General features: G+C 37.6%; 1 protein-coding gene across 5 annotated transcripts; it reads left to right on the top strand.

Annotated features, from left to right (window-relative positions):
• EGFL6 (EGF like domain multiple 6) lies at positions 1 to 24,852 on the top strand. Of its 5 annotated transcripts, none has more exons than XM_087938338.1 (12): positions 1 to 125; positions 3,012 to 3,109; positions 6,642 to 6,734; positions 8,981 to 9,100; positions 10,661 to 10,780; positions 14,443 to 14,577; positions 15,651 to 15,773; positions 17,755 to 18,081; positions 20,445 to 20,516; positions 21,668 to 21,757; positions 22,164 to 22,429; positions 24,608 to 24,852. In XM_087938338.1, the coding sequence occupies exons 1-12, from the start codon at positions 55 to 57 to the stop codon at positions 24,716 to 24,718; spliced, it is 1,626 nt and encodes a 541-aa protein (XP_087794464.1). In that variant the 5' UTR covers positions 1 to 54; the 3' UTR covers positions 24,719 to 24,852. The 5 variants fall into 5 exon arrangements, with proteins under 5 accessions (XP_087794464.1, XP_087794468.1, XP_087794465.1 ...); XM_087938340.1 differs by lacking the exon at positions 1 to 125 and adding an exon at positions 175 to 857; XM_087938341.1 differs by lacking the exon at positions 1 to 125 and adding an exon at positions 680 to 857 and having other exon boundaries at positions 3,016 to 3,109.
• The last annotated feature ends 1,273 nt before the right edge of the window (positions 24,853 to 26,125 follow it).

Genomic DNA, 26,125 nt, shown 5'->3' with positions numbered 1-26,125 from the left:
AGCGATCCTGACCAGCGAACTACCTTTGCCAGGGGCTGCGCAATCCTCTCCAGCATGGGGTTATGGTTGCTCGCTTGGGGGACTTGTCTCGCGCTTCCCCAGCTATCCTTCACTGGAAGGAGCAGGTTAGTTGCCGTGTGTGTGTGTGTGTGTGGGAGGAGGGGGCACGGATTTTCTTCCGGTTCGGCAGCATTCACACGACTCACTGAGTTTAAAATAGCAGCCGCCTATAAGCCTGGCGGTCGTGCGAATCCGGCCAGAAGAGGGGCTGGGGGTTTATTCGCTCGGCTCCGCTGCCTTTCCTTGCTTCGCCTTTTCATCAGTCGGGGATGACTCTCATAGGCTTACCTCTCCCTCGGCAGAGCAATTGAGGGACAGGGGTGCGGTCTCTGGGAACTGAAATAAAGTATCTCGGATACTTTACACTTACTCCCGTGTTGGCGCGGGACGGCAGGAGTCTTATCCAACACAGAGCGACTAGGTTGGGGAATATAGGATGATAGAAAAGTTCTGGGAATATGTGCAGAAAATGTAATATATCCAAGCAACCGTGGCTGATTGACAGCTGAAGTTCGGCTTTTGTCTGGAGAATGTTTCTGAGCATATGGAGAAGGCATTATACAGTAATCATCACCAAACAACCAAAACGGTCTGGGATGCTGGGCTAGGAATTCCTTCTTGAGATAAATCAGCTCTGTCTTTAAAACCAGCTCATAGTTGAAAGGTGCAGGATCCCCACATTAGGATGCAACTGTAAATGGACATTTCCCAGACGTTTAGGATCTCCCCGGCCCCAAATCTGTTGCTTCTACTTTCCAGAACCCCCCTGCAGGAGAGCTGAGGACTGTTGATGGAGTGTAAGTATTAGTGCATTTAGGCATTTTGTATTCTTCACTCACTTTCATTCAGCCTAATTTAAATCTGAGTTCAAAGGTACCAAAGCAGTAAATGAATCACACTGACCCTTTCTTTCTGAAAGAAAGAAGAATGAGAAAAACATATGAGTTACATTTGGGACAGAAGTGTGGCTGGCAGAAAAGGGGACGTGGTGAGAAGTTTTCTATATATCTAGCAGAAGGCTTCTCAATCAGTTGTTAAAGGAATATCAATATTGAATATCATCCTTCCTACTGTGCTTGCAGATGGAAATCCCTTCAAATAGCAACAGTGTGTTTGGGGTTTTTTCTTTTACATTTTTTGAAGCATACAATGATTTCATATAAATTTTCATGGCAGAATTGTGAGTTGCAATGTTGTTGCACGTATTTAGTGTTCAAGGTGGGTGAGAGTGCACACAAAAATATCCATTCAGTGTACAACACAGTGGCTAATATGAGGATTGGAGTGAGATAAAACTGGTTGGTTGTCACAGTGACATGAAATAGCAAGAATGCTCAGTGGCAGTAAAGATGCTTTGGGAGCCACGTAGAAGGTCCTGAGATAAAACCTGATCCCGGTCAAAGATTGCCAAAGTTAGAAACTTTCTGAAGGGTTGATATTAGCTACCCTAAAATCATTTGGCGGTTTCTTAGAAACAGAATAGCTATTTGAATTGAATCAACTTCCTTTCTTCCTTCCTTCCTTCCTTCCTTCCTGAATAATTTGACCACATTATACCAAAGACTGCTACTTATGAGTAGCAACAGTAGTGATAGATTAGCTTTTGCTGTGGGGGTTGAATTTGTTTGATTCAAATAGCCCACCCAAGAGGAATGCCTGCCTTTTTCTTTTCTAAAAAGATTTATATTGTGTTCTTCAGTTAAAAGGAAAGTTTGTTCATTGGATCTGTGGCTGAATTAATGACATTCATCTTTGGGACATTCCCGTTTTGCTATTATGAAAGTTCATATAAAGTTTACAAAAGCCAGTAAGAACTTTTCAGGGCAACTATTCAATGGGAAAGAAGAACTCCAATTAAACAGCATTTCCTCTTAGGAGAGCACCAGAAGAAGACTGGTCCAAATGGAAGAGGAGAGAAGTGACTTAATCTTTTTCTTTTCTTTCATTGATTTCCATCCCTGCAATGAAGTATTTTTAAAATTAGAGATAGTTGCTTCTACCCTGTTGAAAAAGCAGCTACTCAAAGGTGATTTTCAAGTAGAAAATGACCAGAGTTAAACAACAAAAACATCTTTAACTAGAATTCCTCTTTTCAGATGTATATTCTATCCAGGTTGCTTTTAACTTAAATAACAAAGAACTTAAATAACAACAAAACTTAAATAACTTTTAGCAACAAAACTTAAATAACAAAAAACTTAAATAAAATACATAACAATACTCTTTCTAAACCTAATCATCTGCTTTTTGCATTATTTCACCAAACTTTTAAATAACATATTTAGTTGTAATGTAAGTTTTGTTAAGTTTCATTTAAATATGCACAGATTGATTTTCCAAGTGTTAACTGGCTTCCAAAATGGCTACAAAGCCATGTAATTTGGAATATAGTCCTGGTGTCTTGAATAGATTTCACAGTTTGAAGCACAAGTTGTGATGCTGAAAATGAATTTTGCATGCTAAAAAGTCTTTGTCATTTGTCAAATCCAGCAAAATGAATGTAGGAAAGGCATTATATATTTTTTAAAATACACATTGTTTCAGCATCTTTTACTTAAAAAATACCAGCACTATCAATATGTTATTGCTCCAACATGGATGGTCTGTGAGTACTTGCTTTAAAACTAACTGATTTTGATTTTAAGCAGAATATGGAGGGAAAGGCACACAGAAACTCTGCTCCTTGCTGTTCTTGACATTAGAAAAAAAAGTACATCTATTAATCAATAAAAATGAAGCAAGTACTTCCTGAATTGAGGAAGTCAGTTGTGTTCTGTTAAAATATGCAGATTATTATTACTTATAATGGATGAAGTTCAGCTTCAACAGAATTTCTTATGATGTTATGGCAATATAACCAGACTTCTCAATGGATAGATGGGACATCTGTCCAGAACATGAGCTTTTGTTAATTCCTTAGCTAGAATTTATGTTCTGTTTTTTGCACGTAGGCAGCTGCTGACTGTGAATGAACCTGGGGTCTGTCGTTATGGATCTATGTCTGATTGCTGCTATGGCTGGAAAAGAAATCACAAACAGCGCTGTGAAGGTAACCATACCTACTTTGTTGCTCCATTTTTTTCTATAAAAATATGCCTAAATTTGAATAAATTCAGCTCACTGAGGACCCTGTTTGTCTCGTTGTCAAGTGGACAGTCTATTAGCAGGTTAATTGTCCAAGATTAGAATCATGATGGTGAAACCAACCAAAAAAGAGAGATCAATTTCAAATGGGAACAAATTCCCCCAGTGCACTGATATTGCATGTTACCAATGCTTCCATTCTAAATTTGTGCAAAGATAACTCAGAGGAGAGCACCATTAAAAAGTTGGAAATAAGTTCATTTCTGCATGCTTTCTGTACTCTGTTAACCTTTAATACCTGGTCCAAGCCCATAATGGTAGACATTAAATAAATTCAGTGGAAGATAACTTTTACTTAGGCCACACAGAGTTATTTATAAACAGATGCTTTTCATTAAACAACATAAATTGCCTTCACATTTCCACATAAGTAGAGAATTGATAATTTTGAACTGTTTGTTGTAAAAACATTTGAGGATTGTCTGTGCTGGGTCTCTGTTTTAGGCTTCTGGGGAATTAGCTTAACAAAAGCCCATGATTATTTAATAATATCAGTGCTATTATTAATAATAAAAGCATAAATATAGAGAAAGGTTCAAATTTTTCTTTGGCTAGATTCTGGCAAGCTACCCAAAGTAATAAAATAGTGACTTTAGGATAATTTATTTTTCAGATGTTACATTTCTTAGATACTGTTTTGAGTAATTTAGAACTGTATTTCCCAATACAGATGAGCAAAGGTTCACATGATAGTTTATATATTTATCAGATGGTTATACAAGGAAGAATACTGCCAAAAAAGTATTTTTCTCTTGAATATTTATTAATGTATGTAGCAGATAGTTGTCATAAGTTAAAGTATTTCCATATGCTGCATGGGGTGATCCTTTATTAATAATGCGTTTTGTTTGTATAAACCTAGTTCAGCTGCTTAAGAATATGGTATGTTGAAAAAGATAACAAATAAAAGTTTTACAAAGCAGCAAGTGAAGCATGAGTATTCCTTTTCTTTTTGGACAAAAAGAAAAGAATAATCTATCAGTATTCACTTTTCAAAAGCTTTTAAAATTGTTCTATCCCCAGATTCCTGGTTTGAGTCAGGTATGATGTTGAATATATGAATTAATATACCAACATTCTTTGGTGTATTTGTTAGCTTTGATCAAGATTTCCTTAAGGTAGGGGTTTTGCTTGTGCTGTTTGTGTAAAATATTGTTAACTAATTTGGAATACAAGATGATTGAAGTCACCAGATAATATTGCTTAATAGATTTCAAAAGAACGTAATAATAAGAGACAATTGGTTGAGTTACATTTGGAAAACTTTATAGCTGTCAAGACAAAGTAAGTGCCACATATAAAAAGCTTTTATGTAATAGCAATAGCACTTAGACTTATATACCGCTTTACAGTCCTCTCTGAGTGATTTACAGAGTCAGCATATTGCCCCCAACAATCTGGGTCCTCATTTTACCCACCTTGGAAGGATGGAAGGCTGAGTCAACCTTGAGCCTGGTGAGATTCGAACTGCCAAACTGTAAGCAGGCAGCAGAAGTAGCCTGCAGTACTGCACTCTGACCACTCTAACCACTGCACCACCATGACATATTATGAACATAAAGCTCAAATTCTGTGTCAAACTATATGACAGATATCAATATGTAAAACATATAGAATGCAGAAAGGAAGTGTAGAAAAATGCTATGTTGTTGAATTGGTCTTGGCTGCAGAGATGACACAGGACCTAAGAAGATATTTCGAGAGAATCACAAGCTTGAAACTGTACCGAGAGGAATAAAGGCAAAAGTGCTTTTGAAACATTTGTTTTCAGGTTCCCTCCTGTTGTATAAATTCATGAATTTCCAGAAAGTATGGTTGGGTTCTGAGCATTACTTCCTCTACTATAGTATGATCTCGTCCCAAAGAAAAGTAGGATATAAAATAACAATTGGAGTTAATGAATTGAGAATTAGCAGGATTATCAGGCTTGCTTTTGCCAAAGATATTATAAACCCCCTTTGAAAAGACCTACAATAAAAATTAAATTGCATTTAATTATCAAATACCCACCTTTGGCAAGTGTCTTGGCTTAGTTTATATTTTATTCCCATCTATTTCTCCTCTTGTACTTAGCCTTGATGAGGGTTGTAATCATTTACTTCATAGTAATTTATATCTTAAAGTTCTCTGATGCTTAATCAAGTTTGATTCAGAGATATTTTTCAATTTCCTACAGAGGCTAAATGTCTAGAGAATGTTCCCCTGGAAGATGTATGTCCAGACATCAACAAGTAGATTGAGCAGCTGAAAATCAAAACTCTTCTTCTTGTCTATGGATTTTCAGTCATACAGGTTATAGTTGTCTCCAGAATGCTTTTTTCAACAACTGTACTGTTTTCTTAAGGAGGAAGAAGAAGTTTATCATCATCTTTTCCTTCCAATCTGTACTATTTCGTCACTAATTTTTATCCTGCTCAGTGGTAGGATTCAAATAATTTAACAACCAGTTCTCTGCCCTAATGAGTTCTTCCAACAACTAGTTTGCCAAACTGCTCAGAAAGTTAACAACCAGTTCTCCCGAAGTGGTACAAACTGGCTGAATCCCATCCCTCCTCCTCCCCCCCCCCCCTCCAAAAATTGATTTGTACAAGAAAATCTATAGAAAGTGAGAGTCCTAATATCAGTAGTTTGATATCTACAGTAAAGAGCACTTATCAGAAGAACTTGTTGAAACACATCCTTCTGTCTTAGTATATAAAAACTCAAGGCAATGCTCTATTCTGTTTCCTATTTACTGTTGATATATTGGAATATGCAAAAATCTCTCAACATATTTTTACCATTCATGCTGATCTTTAGTCAATTTGGAGATTTTTTAGTTCAATCAAAGTGAACATTTCAAGCTCCAACTTTTTTACTTTTCTGCAATAATCCATGCTATTCTTTCAAACTCTATAAGATATTTGAAATTAATTTCACAAAGAGACTTCGGATTCTGCCTACGTGCCCTTTGTCAGCAGGATGACTCTCCAAAAACAAAATGCAAAATGGGGCCAAACTTGGTACTGGGAAAAGCAAGATTGGGTTTGAAAATGGGTTGAATTCAGTTGGAAGCTGCAGGGGGAAAATGAAAAAAAAAATCCCATTATGTTTCAGTGAGACAGACAGGGGGCAACAGCTTAGAACAGTATTTTTCAACGTTGGCAGCTTCAGGTATGTGGACTTCAATCCCGAAAGTTGAAACCCACACATCTTAAAAATATCAAGGTTGATAAACACTGGCTTTGAATGTTGTTGATTGTTCCACTCCGAGCAATGCTTCTTTCAGAGTGGAACAATTATTAATGCATTGGAAAAGATTTCTGAAGCCAGAATATGCCAACTTTTCTAATTTACTTTAGTGCTACTATATCCAAATCCCTAAAAATTATCTCAAGTTTATTCAGTTTCTGTCTTTATGATTCATTTCTTTTCCCTTTCTCACATTCCTTTCACAGCTATCTGTGTAGATGGATGCAAATATGGTGAATGTGTGTTGCCAGATACATGTAAGTGTTACCCTGGATACACAGGGAAAACCTGCAACCAAGGTAAACTGATGCTTTTTCTTGTAAACAATATATTTCCAACCAATATACCCTTTCTACTATTTCATCTATTTAGGATGAGCATTTATAGTAAAAAGTGTGAAATGCAAAGAGAGCTTTTGAATTCCTTTCCTCAGGAGTTTCTTGTCTACTGAATTCTATATCATTTTACTTAGAAATATTGCATAGCTTACCTAGTATTTTATTAAAAATTATAATAAAATGACTGATTAAATTGAATAAGTCAATGTGGAAGAATAAATGTAGATGTGATAATATAAAGTATAACACTATTAGATGATAATAGTGCACTATTTTTAATGATCCGTAGATAAACAACACAATGGCATTCAGCCTAAGTGCATTGAGGTGCTCATGGTTGTTAGGAAAACAGTGAGGAAAAGATTCCACCACCACCCCACCATCTCACTGCCTGTTATTTCCAGGTTTAGCACTTCTTCTGAATTATTTTCACCTCAGTTTTCACTTTGATATTTAGTATCTTAAACTATCATTTATGTGGCTAGCATTCATTCAGAAAGCAAAATATTACATTTTGTGTGTTTTATTTTATATGCAAGCAAACTGGGCCATCTTCTGATGATTGGAAAACATTCAAATGGGATACACCATCCTGATCCTTCATTCCATGGAGAAAACAGTACAAAACAATATTTTTTATTCAGTCAATGACCAACGAAACAAAAAGATTAAATGAGAAATATCTAATTTTGAAGAATGTTTGCATTAACCATAAGAAAAGTGTGTAGATTATGAAGAAATTAAATTATATCTTTAACCCGGCCCAAAGGATCATACAAAATGTATTCCTCCTATTTTGCAGAGATGTCTGCCTCTAGCAATGTCATTCTCCCATCAGCGACAGCTATTGGCTTTAACCCCCAAAGCTTCCTGGGCACTTTTGTTGGCACAGGTGCTTGTACTCTTTCTTCTTCAAATATTCTTGGTTGAGTCACATACAAGCTTTCCATTGTAATGCTGCACTTGTACACAGCCCTAAAACAGAGTTTTTTCAAAGGTTAGATGGTTCTTCTTTTACCATATGAGATTGTCATTTCTATAATTCTGCTATTTAAAATCTGAGCTTTCTATAATGACTTTGGCTCCTGTATCTAATAGATACATTACATCCAATATGTCTATTCCATGTCAAAAATAAGGCATTATATATTAAGAAATCTGGGCATAGCTAATATTCTTTTTAACATGTCACTATATGCTTAATGAGCTCTTCTGGCTTCAGAGCCATCAAAACATAGACACAGAGGTTGATGTCATAGACCCTATTCCAGCTGAAATCCTAACAAGATCTATAGCATTGGGGAATGACTGCATTGGAAATTAATTAATGTAACAGATTGTGTTCCCTTCCTCCAAAATCCTGACAAACTCTTTAAGGATAACAGATTCACAAGTGATAAAATCAGCAACAAACTCACTATTTTCCAAAGCTTCCCAAGGTTCTTCCTTGTTTCCAATTCAATCCCCTCTTCCATGATGTTTTTATGAGAGGCAAGAGGTAGTGGTGGGGAGAAGATATGCTGATTGCAGGCACCTTCATTCATATATGTGCAAATCTTCTTTCAGTTTACAATTTTTCGCCTTTGTCTTTATTTTTGCTCTGCTGTGAATTGCATAGCATCCATAAAGGGTGGTCTAGAAATACTGTAAAATTATATAGAGATATAAATATACATGTAGGTGTTTACATGTGTTTGGGATATGTGTATAAATCAACTAAATTATTATATTCCTAATCTTCACTGTCATTATATTGAGTTCTTCACATCTAGTTTAAGCCAAAGAAACATTTGTTTTCAGAAGGTCAGATCATGGATCTTCAAAACAGCATTATGTTTAAGATTTTCCATTCCATCGGTATGGAGGAAGAGAGATAAACACATTCATAGCTTTGGCTGAATCTCTCTGCAAATTGTTCTGTCAAATACAAGTCTCCTGCAGTGACATTAGTGCAAATGGGTGTTTTAAATCAAGATCACCAAGCTTACCATTTAAATCAAGATATTTAGCATACTATTGAAAAGAAATTATTTAATTTCCATTTTAATATATTTTCTGAACATACTAGCTGAATACACTGTTTGTAATTATAGTTAAACATACTAGTAACATTTTCTGATACAAATTTAAGACTTAAATCACAACCCGATGTATATTTATTTCCCTCCATAGATCTCCAAACTCAATTGTTATAATTGTTTTTGCAGATATTAATGAATGTGGATTAAAGCCACATGTTTGCAAACACAGATGCATGAACACTCATGGAAGCTACAAATGCTATTGTTTAAATGGGTACATGCTCATGCCAGATGGCACCTGTGCCAGTAAGTGTCAATATTAACTTGAGACTTGGGAGTTAAATCTATGTTGCAGGTATTATGTGAAAATGACTGTGATGGCAGTGTTGGTGATGTTACAAGTTATTTAATTTGTACTTTTAGGAGGCAAATCACGGACTTATTTTGTTAGTTCTGCCCATTTTCCACTGCTTATAGAGAAATCATGCTATGCTAAATCTGACATGTTAACAGTCTTCAAAAGCATTTCCTGTCAGCTTGAGAGAAGGAAAAAATAAATGTGGGGTTTTGAACATATTTTTAAATATCTGATCTTGCCATTTTTTTCCACTTTAATGTACCTTTACCGTAGAAATGAGAAAAATTAGGAAGGAATAAAGCACAAAGTTTGAACCAATTATTGGCTTTTAATAAATTTTGAAAATGAAACATAAGCCAAATAAATGCTCACTAAATTATTTGTGGTACCAACAGGTTTTTATTAGTAATTTTACTTTTATTTTACTTTACTTTTCTTAGATAGTGACAGAAAAGTTGTTTTTTCTCATGGATCTAAATGAAACATGAAACAAAACGCTGCAGGATGAAATATCAGGTGGGCTTTCAAAGGCATGCAGGGGGGAAAAGTATACAGAGAGATGAGTTGCCATGGCAACCAGGGAATGTTACGATTCCTAATGCTATCTAAATAACATATTGAATGGCTGTAATGTAAAAAAATGGAAATTGTACATGCCTATCAAACTATTTGTATCAACATATCTAATTCAGAGTTAAATTTGAGAAATCATAAAAGTGGCAGTTATACAGATCAATAAATTCAGTGTAGCAAATAAAGGGGTGACTAAAAATAGCTTTCAAACAGAAAGAACAGAAAAATCTAATAAAATAGTAATAGCTCTTGACTTATATACTGCTTCATAGTGCTTTACAGCCCTCTCTAAGAGGTTTACAGAGTCAGCATATTGCCCCCAAATGGTGGAAGGCTGAGTCCACCTTCAGCTGGTCGGGATCAAACTTCTGACAATAAACAGTCAGCCTGCAATTCTGCATTCTAACTACCGTATCACCATGCATTCAAAGCGGTATTCATGTGATGCTATAAAAACAAATCAAAATCAACCTGCAGCAGTTTTCTAGATGGAGTGCTTTCTGCATCTGATGGCATGACAAAAAAAGACTTTATCCTTCAATCTTACTTGCCTAACTTCATGTACAACAACACCATTCACTGTAAGATTCAGATAATGTGCTTCTAGTACATATCAGGTAAAGTGGTTCAGGTACATAACAATCCATGTAGGATTGGTAGGTCACCACAATTTTGTATTGTGCCTAGAGCCTTCTAGCTATCTAAAAATTAAAAATACCATTATTTTGAAGCCTTTATCAGTGTGAGCTAACTAACAAAAGTTTGTATACTTTTGATAATAGAAATGGCAATAGTCAAAATAGCAATTAAAAGATGAAAAGATGCTGATTTGTGCATCCCAATGTCTTTGTATTAAACAGACTTTAAAATACTCCTTTTAGTAAGCATAGGTATTTCTAGTTATGTAGGTTTTGACAAATAATGTGTTTTAAAAGATTCCAGAACATGCACTATGGTGAATTGCCAGTATGGTTGTGAAGAAGTGAAAGATGATGTGCGATGCTTGTGTCCGTCAAGTGGACTTCAGTTAGCACCAAATGGAAAAACCTGCATAGGTATGTATGTTGTTTTAATGTTCTTGATATTATTATTCCAAACATTTCTCAAAGTCTGGCATGTGCTTCGTATAAACATTGAAGAAATAGCAACTTTAATTCTAGAATAAATATTAAAGAATATCCCTAGAGTGCACATCCCAAGTATATCCCAAGATCTTAGCTTGACGAAGCTGCTCAATCAATTCAGGGATGAGGGGAAGCGGGTACCAATTCCTCACTGTGATTGCATTCAACTTGCGGTAATCACAACACAAACGTAGCTCTCCTGATTTCTTTTTTACAAAAAGCACTGGTGCTGCCAATGGGGAGGTAGAAGGCCGGATAAACCCTTTCCGGAGGTTCTTGTCAATAAAATCCCGCAACGCGGCCAACTCCGGTTCCGACGGAATATACCCAACCCATCAGCAATTTTGCATTGGGCAACAAGTCAATTGGACAGTCATACGCCTGATGTGGAGGCAGCTGATCTACCTCCTTCTCCCCAAACACATCAGCAAAGTCCACCAACTCCGTAGGTAGATCCAGGTCCACAGGCGTAACCACACTCCCTGCACAGGAGCGCAAGCAATGGTTGGCACACTTCCTATCAAGGAACTTCACAGCTCCAGACAACCAGACAATCTGTCGATCATGGGCCTGTAACCACTCCAAACCCAGCACCACTGGAAAATGAGGCACTGCAGTAACATAGAACACAGTTTTCTCCACATGCTGCCCAATACGCATGCAAAGGGGTTTGGTTGCAGCAACCACAGGTCCTGAACGAAGGGGGCGACCCTCAATCATCTCCACTGTTACTGGCGGGGACACCTGTTGCTGAGGAATGAACCACTGCTCTATAAAATGAGCATCCATGAAATTGGCTGTGGCAACCAAGGCTTGGATCTACACTGCTCCCACACCAGGCATGAACACACTTGCTGTCAGCACAAGATGCTTCACCAATCACAATTGTGGTGGAGATGTCAAAGGTGGCGAGGATGGAAAGGTTGGTGAAGATGGCGGGCTTAAGGATTTTACACCCTGACTTACAGACCCCCGTAGGACGAGCGATGCTTGTTTCCCACCACCACAGGCGTCGCCACTGTGGATGTCTTAACAGGACACTTGGCCGCAAAATGGCCTCGATTGCCACAATAGAGGCATAAACCATCACGATGACATCTATCCTTTTCTACATGAGTCAAGTGAGGGCGGCTAGCCCCCAACTGCATGGGTTCCTCCAAAGGCACTTCCACCAAGAGTGCCGTCTTGCTGGAAACAGATACACTCTCTGTCCATCATCGCACCCATCGCTGCTGAAGTCTAGCATCACTACAAAGACACAGATGCATGACCTCCTGAAGGGTGCGAGGGCATTCAGTGCGTGCCAACTCATCCAGGAGCTCCGATGACAAACCCTCCTGGAACTGATCTAATAGTACTGCCTCATTCCATTGTACATCCTGAGCAACCACCCAAAAACTAGCAATATAATCCATGAGTGAGCCACGCCCCTCCTTCAACTCTCTCAAACATCTGTTTGCTGTTTGGCTTCGAACAGGATCCTCAAACATGGCCTGAAACTGATGGCAAAACTCAGCGTAACTGTCCAACACCTGGTTGTGCTGGGTCAGCAGAGGCGTCGCCCAACGTGCTGCAGAGCCTGACAACAAACCAATCAAAAACCTCACCATATCCCAGTCAGTGGGAAAGTCCTCAGGCCGAAGGCTCATGTAAAGCTGGCACTGCCCAAAAAATGCTGGAAATTGGGCCAGCAAACCATCAAATTTATCTGGCACTGCCATTGGGCATTTTCAGCATGGCCGGACAGCTTGCATTTGTGCCACCTGTTCAGTCAAAAGAGCCACTTGCTGGGTTAACTGGGCAATCTCTGTTCTGAGCTGATCCATGGTCACCCCACAAAAAGCAAAAATAAGTTGAAGGAGTGGCTGAAGTCAAAATGTGATGACCCGTAGTCTCTCAAAATAACCCCAAACCCAAAACATACATTAAAGTCCGGTAAGGTCTTCAACTTAACTTCACTGTTTATTAGGCACAGTTTAAAGTCACAAAAGTAAATAATGACGCAAAAAGAAAACCAAAACAAACTGCATTGATGAGAGTTCCGAAGCAAGCCAAGATAAGTAATCAAACATTCCAGAAAAATAACCGAGGAGAGTCCATGGGAAGAATGCCAGCAAAGATAAACCTCTTTCAAAGTAAACACTAAACTTTGACTCCAGCAATTCTGACTGTGCAGTTACAAACTTATATACATAGCTCCCAGCTGCAAGCCAGGAGGAGGATCATGGTAATCTCCTCCTGAGTAGACCTCGCTTTTTCCTGATCCTCTCCTCCCTGCATGACCTAGGATATCCATGGGCCTGGAGATGGGCCTGGATCCTCCCCTGATTGCTCAGCTGGCCTCTGCCCTTCCCCAGCCTCCTCCACCACTTCTGGAGCCACACTCCCACTCTTACGTATCTTATAATTCTTGATGAATGTATTTTATTTTTTCTTTATGTACATTGAGAGCATATGCACCAAAGACAAATTCCTTGTTCAATCACACTTATCCGATAAAGAATTCCATTCCATTCTATTCTATTAAAAGCCCAGGCATAATCAAGGGTGCTGTTTGATGTTTGAAAACCTCTGAAGATAGGTTTTCTTAGCATGTTGAACTGTATTTTCCTATTGAATCATCCTTGCAAAAGAACTAGCCAAGGTTGGGGTTAATGATTTCCTTTGTGACATTGATTACATACCGTTAATATGATTATTCCTCCATATTTCTTAATGTTTTCTTTTTCTTGCACTAAAATTGATGATTTGGCAGCAACCTTTCTAGGGACGGTGGGAGTTGTTTCTGAAGCTTCGACAGGGGCTGCATATGGCCTGCACCTTAGACTATGAAACCTAGACATACGAGAAGTGGGGAGGATTTTTCCCCTCCCCTAAAGAGCAGAAGGTATTTCCTCAACATAGTCGACTCTTGGGACTTTGTAGAGCCAAGGAGAAATTTGACAACACAGGAAATAAAGTTTATTGAAAACTACAGATATTCATAAACTTTCAAGCAGCAAATTCATCAGCTTGGAAGCATGGCTCTGGAGGATTGCTGCCTTAACATACAGCTGCAAAAGCAAGATGCATATGGAATTCATGAACTGAGAACATTTTTAGGAATCCTACAATAAGCCCATGTGGAGATTTAGTTCAACTGCTGAACAGTAAATATGCCATTGAAGGACAAACTACAGGTAGTCCTCAATTTACGACCATAACTGAGCCCAACATTTCTGTTGTTAAGCAAGACAGTTAAGTGACTTTTGTCCCATTTTATGACCTCTTTTTCCACAGTTGTTAAGTGAATCATGCAGTTGTTTAGTAGCACGGTTGTTAAGTGAATCTGGCTTCCATTTTAAAACATACTGGTTGAAATATGTTTTATGCAAGTCAATTAGTTGCTAAGAAAAATTTAATCTGAAAGGTGACATTTAATTTTTAAACAAAGCTAGCAGTTAAGGCTGTTAGAACTGCATTGTGTCTAGCATTTGTAGATGTCCCTGGCAATCTAAATAAATGAATAAAAATTTAAATTAATAAGTAACCATGACAATTAGGCTTGTGTTTGCTCATTTTGTGATCCCAAAGATTTCGTCTTCATGATACAGATATTGATGAATGTGCCACTGGCAGAGCAGTTTGCTCTTTCAATCGAAGATGTATCAACACATTTGGAAGTTTTTATTGCAAATGCCAGATTGGATATGAACTGAAACACCTGAATGGCAGATATGTCTGTGTAGGTAAGGATTATATTTCCTCCTGCCTATATTATGGGAAGTCTGAAACATCTTTAACTGATGCCAGAAGTCCCTTCATAATTTTGTTTTTGGATTTTCCTAATTATATAATAACTGATGACAATAAAAAGTAAAATAGCAAAAGGAACTTCCATTAAGGAGGGCTGTACATGTTTCAAAAATGATTTTATAAATATGGCTTGGGAGATGCCTAAGCAAGCACAGCTTCTTTTAAAGCAATGCATCATTTTTCTGGGTTCCAAACAAACCTGAATACAAACATGGTGGTTTAATGAGTTTCATTAAAATAATTTGTTTCAATGCAACAACATTATGTTACAAATCATACACGATGCTGCAACTGTTGTGCTTCTGATTAGATATGTTAGCCACACAATATTCCTACTTCCCTGTGGGAAATAGATCTCTTTATTATAATCAGAAAATACTAAAATTAGAAGGGAAACTTCAGTTATCCATTTGTTGGATGAGTTAAAGCTCTCTTCTACATAATGGAGAAACACTTGCCACATTCTGAATCATAATGCTTTAAGTAACTGAAGTCTACTAGATAGTCCAGCAGTTGTTCAAACAAATATGTTTAAAATCAATAGCTGCAAATTATCTCTCCTAACAAAAATATATAATGCAATCTGGCTTTGTTTGACTGATAAGTGAACTTGGATTTTGCCATGAATAGGACTTAGACCTGATATTTAGCATTTGTTGGAATTTTTAAAAAAATGGTTTCCCCATATCTTGTAGAAAACTTACTTAAACAGATATTTCTATGAATTACTATCATTGTCCCTAAGTCAAGGCTCACTTGTTATGTATTTTTCTCCTGCCTATGGAATAGTGGGCTCAGAATACTTGGCACCTGTCCCACATTACTGTCCCTCAAAACTATAGAAAGGTAAGGACGAGGATTTTGTTAAAGGAGAAGTTAACAGTAACAACAACCAACATTTCATATCTGTATGCAAGAATTAGCATCTTTTCACAGTGTAAAGAAAATGCTTTATTTTCAATTTCCAACTTCAGTAATACATTTTACTTAATATTTCCCTTTTTAGATATAAATGAATGTATAGCAAGTACACCAAAATGTAATTTACATGCAGAATGCCTGAACATTCAAGGTTCCTTCAAGTGCAAATGTAAACCGGGCTATACAGGCAATGGTTTTGAATGCTCAGGTAAGTTGAAGAACAGTTGTATAATATTTTTCACAGATTTTTTTAAAAATCTAAGCATTTTCACAATGTGTCTTTTCAGATGAAAGACAGTGGGTTAGAGCCCATTCAAAGACATTAAAGGAATCAGCTTAAGCAAAATGAGCTGGTGGTGTTTTTTTGTTTTTTTACATTTTTTGAGCTGCAAAGTTAAGAGGACAACACTGGGATCACGTTTTCCTTTATTGAAAGAGTAAACTCCTTGTTTAGATTATTCTATTTGCATTGCTTCTCTCCTATGGCTCCTATTGGGGCCCTAAGCCATCAGGTCTTTTGAAGGCATGAAAGTTGAACCTCAGCGTGATTGACTCCCCAGCCTTTATCAACAAATCCCTGACTTTATATTGCCTATGAAATGTAAAAAGTTCAATCATTGGGAAAGTGTTTTTTTTCCCCCCATTTCTTCTTCAGGGGATTACTAGTAAACGCATTCCCCTTGTGGTTTTATAACCTTGCAAGTGCACAAGAACTCAATAGAGAAATTCCTGGGAAGGCAATTGCTGTCTTTGAAATTGATATGACCCCACCCTCCACACCCAGCCTGGGACTTTGTTAAAAAGCTTGTCTATTGCTAATTATTTTTTGTCAATTGCAACTCTGCTCAGATATTTGGATTATTGTATCGTATATCCAAGAAAAAGAAAGGGCTGTAAAGCACTATGAAATGGTATACAAGTCTAAGTGCTATTGCTATTGCTAAAAAGGAAAACAAGGAATAGATCTGCAAAAAATAAAAATAGCCTAGAGCTGTGATGGTGAACCTATGGCATGCGTCCAGGCATGGCATGCAGAGCCCTCTCCATAGGCACACACACCGTCCCCCCAGCCCTGCTCCAATCACATTTCTCCATCCTGTTTCACTCAATCAATTCCAGCTTCTCGTGAAAGAACTCTTGCAAAGTTGGAATTGATTGAGTGAACTTCTTCACTTGCGTGCTTCCCAATGGGGAGCCACAATGTGACCAATGCGGCTTTTTTATCCCTCTGCTGGCCCTGTTGTGGCAGAGGGATGAAAGGGCTGCCACCTTGTTGTGGCAGTGATGATGGGCGGAGCCTTAGTGCAGAAGCAAAGCGCCCTTGTACTTGCCTTGTGTGGCAAATGTGCCTTTTTTGTTGGACTTATTTATGAAAGCACTGGAAATTTAGCTTCTTGATTGCTAAGAACAGATTTGTTGCAAATTAAGGTTTCCTGTTAACTTCTTCTCATCATATCCTGAGTAAAGATTCAGTGAACCATATCAAATTACAATATGTTCTCTTATAACATCTGTCTCTGGGGAAAAGAATTCAAGCGGACTAAACATTAACATCATATTGTCATGTAGACATCTGTATAAAAGTATTTTGAACATATTATCCATAGGATGGAGATATATGTGATTCTGGAGGAAAAGAATTTTAAGTAATTATTAACATAACATTGGCATTTAGACATCTGTATAAAAGAAATTTGGACAGATTATCCATAAGATGGACAGATGCATTATTTGTTTTTATTAGATTTTCTCTTGCCAAAAACTGTAGCTCATACAATGACTACAGTATTACTAATCAGTAATATTGAATCCTTGCTACTACTAATAATGAAAGTTAAATGGGTTCATTGGAAAGCCATGCTATTGTTTCTCTTATATTAAATTTTGAATATATTAGATTTTTAAAAAACATAGAAGTATATGCTCATTTTAATTTTATTTGGGTAATGAATATTTTCCTTCATAGTTACAATTTAAATTAAAAGAAGAACATAAGAAATATTCAAAAATAAGTTACAGAAAACACTACCATTGCTGTCTTCTTTTTACATCCATATTTGAATTACAGACATCAGGATTTTGGAGAAATTGACGTGTCCCAATGTCAGATTGTTCCAAATCCTAGATAAAATGGCTTCACTATGTGTAAGATAATTTGGACACATGTTTTGTTATTTCTTTTTCCCTAGTTGCTCATGAAAATTCAGTGAAAGCAATTCACAGGTTGTATGGCATTACCAAAGACAAATTGAAGAAACTGTTTCTTCACAAGAAAAGTGCAAAAAAGCATGATGACATAAAAAATACAATCCCGGCATCTAAACCTCATGTGAGTCCTTTAGACTATGAAGATGACTTGTATCCAGAGGGTGCCTTCAGTAAATGGGGGGAAAGCACTGAAGACATAAGAAAAGACAGAAAAACAATAGAACAAGAAAGTGTTGAAGAAGAAGGAGAAATGGAACATCTCAAAAACCAGACTGTCCATGAGAAGAAACTGAGGGGAGATGTATTTTGTAAGTTTCACTCCCCCCCCCCCCAAATCTGTATGTTTATGACATTTTGATAGCACTTGCCTCCCAAAATAGAGGCAAAGGACTTTAAACATAAAATTGGTAAACAGATCCTACCAAATAAGGGGGACACAATATTATCCTTTTATTATATACTAAATTCCTTAAATCTCATATAAGTTAGTCTTCTGTACTTTAGAGCAGGGGTCCCCAACTCCCGGTCTGTGGATGGTATTGGCCTGTGGCCAGTTGGGAATCAAGCAGAGCAAGCAGCAGGCAACCACATGAAGCTTCATTTGTGCATGCATGGGATTAAGTTGCATGCATGAAATTATCCTCTACCCCCTGTTGTGGCACGACAGCATCCAGCAGAGGTTGGGAAGGAGCATGGGCCAGTCTTGGAGTCTGGGGAAGCTTCCAACACAGAGCATTCATCAGAGCCTTCTCTCTGCCTGATAGATTTATTTTGATTGTGAAACTTTCAAGGGCCTTGTTGACTCTTTGGCCATTGCTCTGTGGTCTAGCATTTATCTGCTCATGAATGGACTTAATTGGGACTATTCTGGGTTGTTGTTTTTTTTTTTTGATGAAGGGAATTGCTGGGGGATATTAATAAAATCACTAAAGAGCCTTGGTAGCACAGTGGTTAGAATGCATACTGCAGGCTATTTCTGCTGATCACCAGCTGCCAGCAGGTTGGCAGATCAGGTCTCACCAGCTCAAGGCTGACTCAGCCTTCCATCCTTCCAAGGTCAGTAAAATGAGGGCCCAGATTCTTGGGAGCAATATGCTGACTCTAAACCACTTAGAGAGGGCTGTAAAGCACTGTGAAGCAGTATATAAGTCTAAGTGCTATTGCTAAACCACAGTTTTATGCATGTATGAGTAAGCAGACTAGCACAGTACTAAAAGCCACTGAGCGGTCAAGAAAAGCAAGGACAGATGCACCACACCTGTTCCACTCCCTCCAGAGCTCATTCAAGAGTTCCTAAAAAGGGAAGGTTGAAAATTGGAAGAAAAATGTGTAGTACCATGTGTCCAACAATGGCCTCTTGTAATAGCAAGGCTGAAACCTCTTGAGGATGAGGTGTGTTAGATCGGGTACAAAAGAGACGCGAGACCAGTGCACTTCAAGCTCTTTATTTTATGTTAAGATCTGTACAAGATCTTGGAGCCGCGGCAACCCTTCATATAGGGATTGCTCGCGACTCGGCCAATGACAGGGCTTTGAATCTCCCGCGATCGGCTCGGCCAATCGTGGTTGATTCTTAGGAAGCCAATCACAGCCGTTCAGTAGACCAATCAGGATGCGGTCCGTGTGGACCAATCAGATTTCAGCTTTTGGAGTATGTTAATATAGAATAAGGTGTACCACCCAGTGGTGGGATTCAAAAATTTTTACTACTGGTTCTGTGGGCATAGCTTGGTGAGCATGGCAGGGGAAGGATAGTGTAAAATCTCCATTCTCCGAACTACTCAAAATTTCTGCTACTGGTTCTCCAGAACTGGTCAGAACCTGCTGAATCCCACCTCTGGTACCATCACTTTCTTAAGAGACATGGAACTACCCCTTTCTCAAAGAGAAATTAATTATAGCCATAACCCAATCCCATGTCACTTCTGGGTTGCCTTAGCCAACAGGAAGAGGCATACATCTAATACAGAAACGGGCCATGCCAACAGCCAACAGAACCTGCCTATTTCCTCAGTCCTATCAAGGCCTATCAAAACCAAACTCTTCCTCAAACCTAAGCCTTGCTTACCTTAAAAGGTAATATAACCTTTGCAGATCTGACTTAGCTTCTTTGTCTGCAAAGGTACTTCCATGGATCTCTTCTCTGCATCATCTATGGTTGCAATATGTTAGCTCCAATAGGTAGACCAGATTAAGAAATTAACTCCACGGGATGATTAAATGACTTTTATTGAGATTGGCTATAATAAGAGAATCTTCCAAAGTTGATTATGCTACACCTCTTCTTGTTTTTGGATCCATGCCCTCCATGATTTGGATTTTCTCTAAACACAAAAAACTGAAAAAATAATTTGCATAGAAATTAATAAACAATGATAATGATTGGCAGGTTTGTTTGATGACAGTCTATGACTGGCTTGCACATTACACTTGTTTCAACTTTTAAAACCATGCTTTGTTGAATACTTTGAAGATGACTGAGTTGATCCATTGCACAAAGCCATAAAAGTTCATTTACAATTGCACATGTATTCTGTGATGAGTTTTCTTATATGCTTTTTCTGTAATTCTTCATAATATGAAATTTTCTGTTGGATTATGTGTGTGTGTGTGTATGTGTGCAGGTGTGTGTTTAGCATTGATACTAATAATGTATGCTTTATTAAATTAGACAAAGAAGCTGCTGGTTTTGGCCCTCCCATAGCATACAAAAAAAATCCAGTCTCAAAAGAAAATATACAAGGTGAGCAAATTTTAATTTAGGAGGTAGGTTTTGATTTGCTAAAGTTTGGTTTAGCTATTAAAATTGCTTTAAATGATCTTGTCATGTATCACATTTATCAGAGCTAATCTGATAGAGCCATTTAAGGATTAGCAAAATTTTATTTGGATACATTTATAAAATTTATATGCTTTTAACAAGACTCTAGGCATTTTCAAGGCTTTCTTCAGTTTCATAATTATCACTTGGTTTGTAAGATATCAGGTTGGTGACAACTACTAAATCTTGTGCTTTCTTTAAAGGCATATCACTGATATATTTAATTTTAACTTTTTGTCTGTGTCACTTCACTTTTTACCTATTGAACTTTATTAAAAATATTCCTGAAACTATAAAATCAATTTTGTTTTTAAGTCGGCTTTTGAAAGCATATCCTTCCTTTGGTTCTATGCATGTTATTCTATGCAAAAAGAAAAATGATAAAACTGAGCAAAAATATATTAAGCAAGCATCTATCTGAAATTGTACTGCTTCACTTGAGCTGGTATGGACGTGGACAAACTGAAAAGTTTTTAAAACTAAAATGCATACATATTCTTTCATATTATTCATATTATAGTGCATGGCCTGAAGTTGCCATTGTGCAACAGATCACCATGGAATCAGTTTGTGCCAAGGTGTCTTCAAGACCGTTTGCCCTGAGTTTGGAAAGTTAGCAGACAAAACACCCCAGTGATCCCCCAAAGTCCAGGCTGTATTACAATGGCTGGGTTTGGACTGGTCATGCGGGGAGGGACAGGATTGAAGGAAATAGTTTTGCCATTTTGTGCGGGAAACTCAGATTCTGCCTGACTTTACTGCAACCAGCATCTCTTAGTAAAAGTACCTTTACTTCAACCAAATGGAGTCAAGGGTTTTTCTTCCCTAAGGAATCAGACTGGGGCTTGCTAAGATAAAAAGTATCTGAGTTACATGAAACCTCATGAGATAATTACTTCTTATACAACAATATACTTTTATTTGGGGTTTATAGCATTTGTTATATTGCAACAAATTGTAGGTAAAATTCTTTGGTTATATTTTAAATTAATTTTTATTGTTGCAGTTTTAGATTAATATAGTTTCTTGTCTTTCTGTTTCTGAATGTCAATCACTGTTCCTGGACATCACAGTTGTAGACTGCAGTTTTGGTCGAGGTTCTTGTGCTTGGCAACAAGATGCATATGACGACTTTGATTGGAATCCTACAGATCATGAGTTTGGTAACTAATTATGTCCTGATCTAATGAAGTTCTATTCTTTAGCAGGAAAATAAACCAGCTTTTATTCATAGGGTTGGAGGCTTATTATCAAAACTTGGCACCATATTGAGTCTTTCTCTGGAAAGATTTCTAATTTTTGAGGGAACCCCTTGACCTACAGCAGGTTTAAGATAAGAACATTCATCTAGTCCAAACAGCTCTCTAGAGTCTCAAACAGAATCTTTCAGTTCCTTACTTTCTGATCTTATTTAACAGGTGATATCCGGGGTTGAATGTGCATTTTTTGTTTTTGTTTTGCTTAAACAGATGTGGCCTTTTACTTTTGGGGAAGTAACCATAGCATTCAGGATGTAACAAATGTCACAATATTTCCCCTTGTTATATTTTTCCTTCTGTATGTTTTTAGGTGATGGATATTACATGACAGTTCCAGCCTTCATAGGTCACAAGAGTGATGTTGGGCGTATGAAACTTCTTCTTACGGATCTGGAGCCAAAGAGCATTTATTGTTTGATGTTTAGTTATCGACTTGCAGGAGAAAGGGTGGGAAAACTACAAGTATTCCTAGGCAACACTACTAGCAGTCCTTCCTGGGAACAGACTATGGGAAATGATGAACAATGGAGGATTGGACAGGTTGAAGTAGACACAGGGGCTGAAACAGCTATGAATGTAAGCTAAAGATTAAAAAAAAAGAACCACAGTTCATAAGGTTTTGCCTTATGTATAGAGTGTAACAGGGCTGGGTGTGTTAAATAAGTTGCATGCTATAAATGATTACTTGTAGCCACCATGTTTCCCCCAAAATAAGACCCAGACTTATTTTCCTTTAAGCTTGAAAATAAGATCTCAGTGAGATCTTTTTTTTTTTTGAGTTGCAGGAGGCTGTGAGCATGTTACCTCATAGCTACTCAGCCCCTTAATTGCGGCCTGCAGATCAGCTGAGCCAGCGAGGACTGGGAGTTACCTCTCATTCTGTCTCCGGCACCTGGAAACATTTTTGGCACACTCTTGCCAGCTCCAGCCTTGCCCCTAGTGCCAGACAACCTCGCAGCCAAGGGCCCCTTGTGGCTCTGACAACCATGGTGTGTGCTCTGCCAGGCCTGGAGCTTAGCTTTTGCTCATGCTGCTGCTAAGATGAGGCAGAAAGCCATGGTGGCGCACCTGCTCCAGAACCACAAGGTGTGCTGCAGAAGAGAGGGACCCTCGAGTGTGAGATTGCCTAGTGCCATGGGCAGGACTGGGGCTGGCAAGAGTGCACCGGAAACATCTCCATGCTCCTGGAAAGACAAAACGAGAGACAGCTCCCAGTCCTCAGCTGCTCTGTGGGTCACGATTAAGGGGACAAGTAGCCATGAGGTGAACGGGGAAGGGAAGGCCTATCTCCTGTGCTCCAGAGATCTGGGCCCAGTTGCTCTATGCCAGGCAGGAGCAGCCCAGCTAGGTTGCTGAGAGCAGCGCAGCCAGGAGGGTTATGAGGCCCCACAAGGCCAGCAGCAGCAGGTGCAGGTGCAATTGGATAGAGCCAGGAGGGGGCAGAGTCAAATCCAGTGTGCCGCATGGCTTTCTGCCTCATCGTAACAGCAGCCTGAGCAAGACCAGAGCTCCAGGCCTGGTGGAGCACAAACCGTGGTCACCGCCTGTTCTAGAGCCACAAGGTGGCCTGCGGAAAATCTTGGCTGCAAGATTGCCTCATACTTTGGGCAGGGTTTGGGCTAGCAAGAGTGCACCAGAAACATCTCCGTGTGCCCAGAGAAACAGAACGAGAGGCAGCTCTCAGTCCTCACTTGCTCAGGTGATCCACAGGTTGTGATTAAGGGGCCAAGCAGTCATGAGGTGACCAGGGAAGGGCTACCTCCTGTGCTGGCCATGCTCAACCCCTTCACTAGGGCTTATTTTAGGGGTAGAGCTTATTTAGGAGGGTTAGGGCTTATAAGGCCCACCCCAAAAAAACAGGCTAGGACTTATTTTCAGGGTAAGTTGTATTTTCAGGGAAACACAGCATTTGTATTTTGGTTTGTTATTCTTTAAAAGCTGAAAACAGTTATTCATAAAATAGCAAAAACCAATTTGAAAATGACCTTCAGCAGGAAGATAGACTAAATCAATTGCTACAGAAACAGAAAATAAATGTGAATTACAACATGAGTTCATTGTTAATATTATTTTGTGAGTGCGTTTTCTAAAATTTCCTCATGAATTATTGTTAATGTAATCAAAATATTTCACTTGTGAAAGTATTCTTGATGACTGAGAGGAAAACCAGTCAGAAGATTCAGACATTCAAGTGTTAGGATAAATTTCTGTTGTTATTCAGAGATACTTACAGTTGTATGAGATAACCATTTCTTTCTTTTTTTATTGTTAGGCAAACTAGTTCACAAAGGTTGTGGTATGCTTTTGAAGTGTCCTAACACAGTATTGGTAACATTTCTATATGACTGCAGATTATTGTTTCAAGAAAAGAACAACAGTTTGTAGTAGTTGCCTATCTGGCTGTCCGGCAAAATTGCAGTATCTGAATCTCAAAAATACTGCAGCCATCATGGATAGCCTTGTGAAGATTATGGAATTTCTTTCCCCTCCTTTAGCAGAAGATAACAATCTAAAGTAGAGAAAGAGTCTGCATCCAATCAACAGCTGCCAATACACTTCCTTAGTATTTAATTTGAACAGCATTGATTATTCAATCACATAAAATAATTGTAGTTGAATATGTAAGATTTAGATTCTTATAATGAACTAATAATGATGCACATGATGGCAAGATTCTGTGTCTTCTATTTTATCTCATCCCTTATATAGATAGCATAATTGTATTCATCATATTTTCTTTCTTCCTTTTATTAGATCACTTTTGAAGCAGAACGTGGGAAAGGTAAAACCGGAGAAATTGCAGTTGATGCCATTCTACTGTTTTCTAATTTATGTTCTGAAGACCTCTTAATGTTGCATATCTGAACAGATTATTTTAATTTCAATTATATTATATATAATATTATTTTAAAATCTCAGACAGAGATTTTCTAATGCCATAACCTAGATAAAATGTTGATCTGGGAACTGCATCTTTACTGTGATACTTTTTTAAAATATATATAGTAGATTTAGATGTTTCTAGTTGGATAGTTCATTTGTACACAAACATATTACATTTTCCAGTACATGTAACTATGCTATGCAACTTATAGTCATGTCATTAAAATATGTCTAGTGGTTTACAAGAGTAATCTTTGCATAAAATCCATTTAAGATAAGTTTTGCTTGAATGTTCCCTGTGTTTTCCTCTAATATTGTCATGGGTAAACATTGTAAGGCCTTTGGCAAAACACTACTTCTTATTTTATGGCCTTGGACCCTTTTTTTAAACATAGTTGCTGAAACCTAATGGCATGGCTTCCTGACATTCTGAAGAGCAAATCATACAAAGCATGGTGAAGTTCTAAAATAGATAAAAACAGATCAGATATTTACCTTCAAATAAAGTCTTGGTCCTGCATATAAATGTGTGTGATTATCACATGACTGTTGATTTTGCAAGCTTGTTTCATATAATATGGCTCTCTCAAAGAATATTAATATTAATATTAATATGGCCGCAAACTGTCAAGAACTACCTGTAGTATATACAGGAAATACAATTATTTTTTCAAAGAAATATATATATATATCTCCTTCTTCACACTGAGCCTATTGAATGTAAAAATTTCATAGCCATCTGTTAACAATCTGGTTGTTAATATTGTCTATCAAGGGCACATGCCAGCTAAATTCCTTCTGCCCACCTCTGTCATTGCTTTACTTGGGCAATGATATTTGACTGACATCCTGCTTACGAATTCCAGTTCAAGTGACAACTGATTGGCAGATAGCAGAAAACATAGACCAAAATGAGCAAAACAATATTTGTGAGATTGGGCTGAAGAAGAAAAATGGGGAACTTAAACATCTGCTTGCTGCTTTTTTTTTAATAAAAGAGGTTTTTTTATTTTTGGACAAACATAAACAAAACATAAAAACATAAAGCCATCTTCCAATTACATACATATAGTATGTTGGTTGGTTACAGATTTTTTGTGCATCTTCTCCATAGTCCTCACTTACAATTGTTTGTTTATATTCTCATGTTATCATATAGATATTTCTAAATACATTTATTATCATTGTTAATCAATCATTTGACTATACTATTATTCATTCATGTTATGCGAGATATGCCATGTTTTTAAATTGGTTTATCTTATAACAATTCATATTATCATCCTAAATTCATCCCATAATTATAATACAATAATACATCTTTATATATTCTATATAGTTCTATTCTCCTTGTATTGTAAAATTCTATATATTTCATTACCATATTTT

The sequence above is a fragment of the Pseudonaja textilis genome, chromosome 8 (assembly GCF_049901715.1).
Source record: "Pseudonaja textilis isolate UNSWEBS1 chromosome 8, rPseTex1.2, whole genome shotgun sequence".
NCBI classification, from domain to species: Eukaryota; Metazoa; Chordata; class Lepidosauria; order Squamata; family Elapidae; genus Pseudonaja; species Pseudonaja textilis.
The sequence above is the reverse complement of the archived record's forward strand: the minus strand, read 5'-3'. Positions and strand labels throughout refer to the sequence as shown.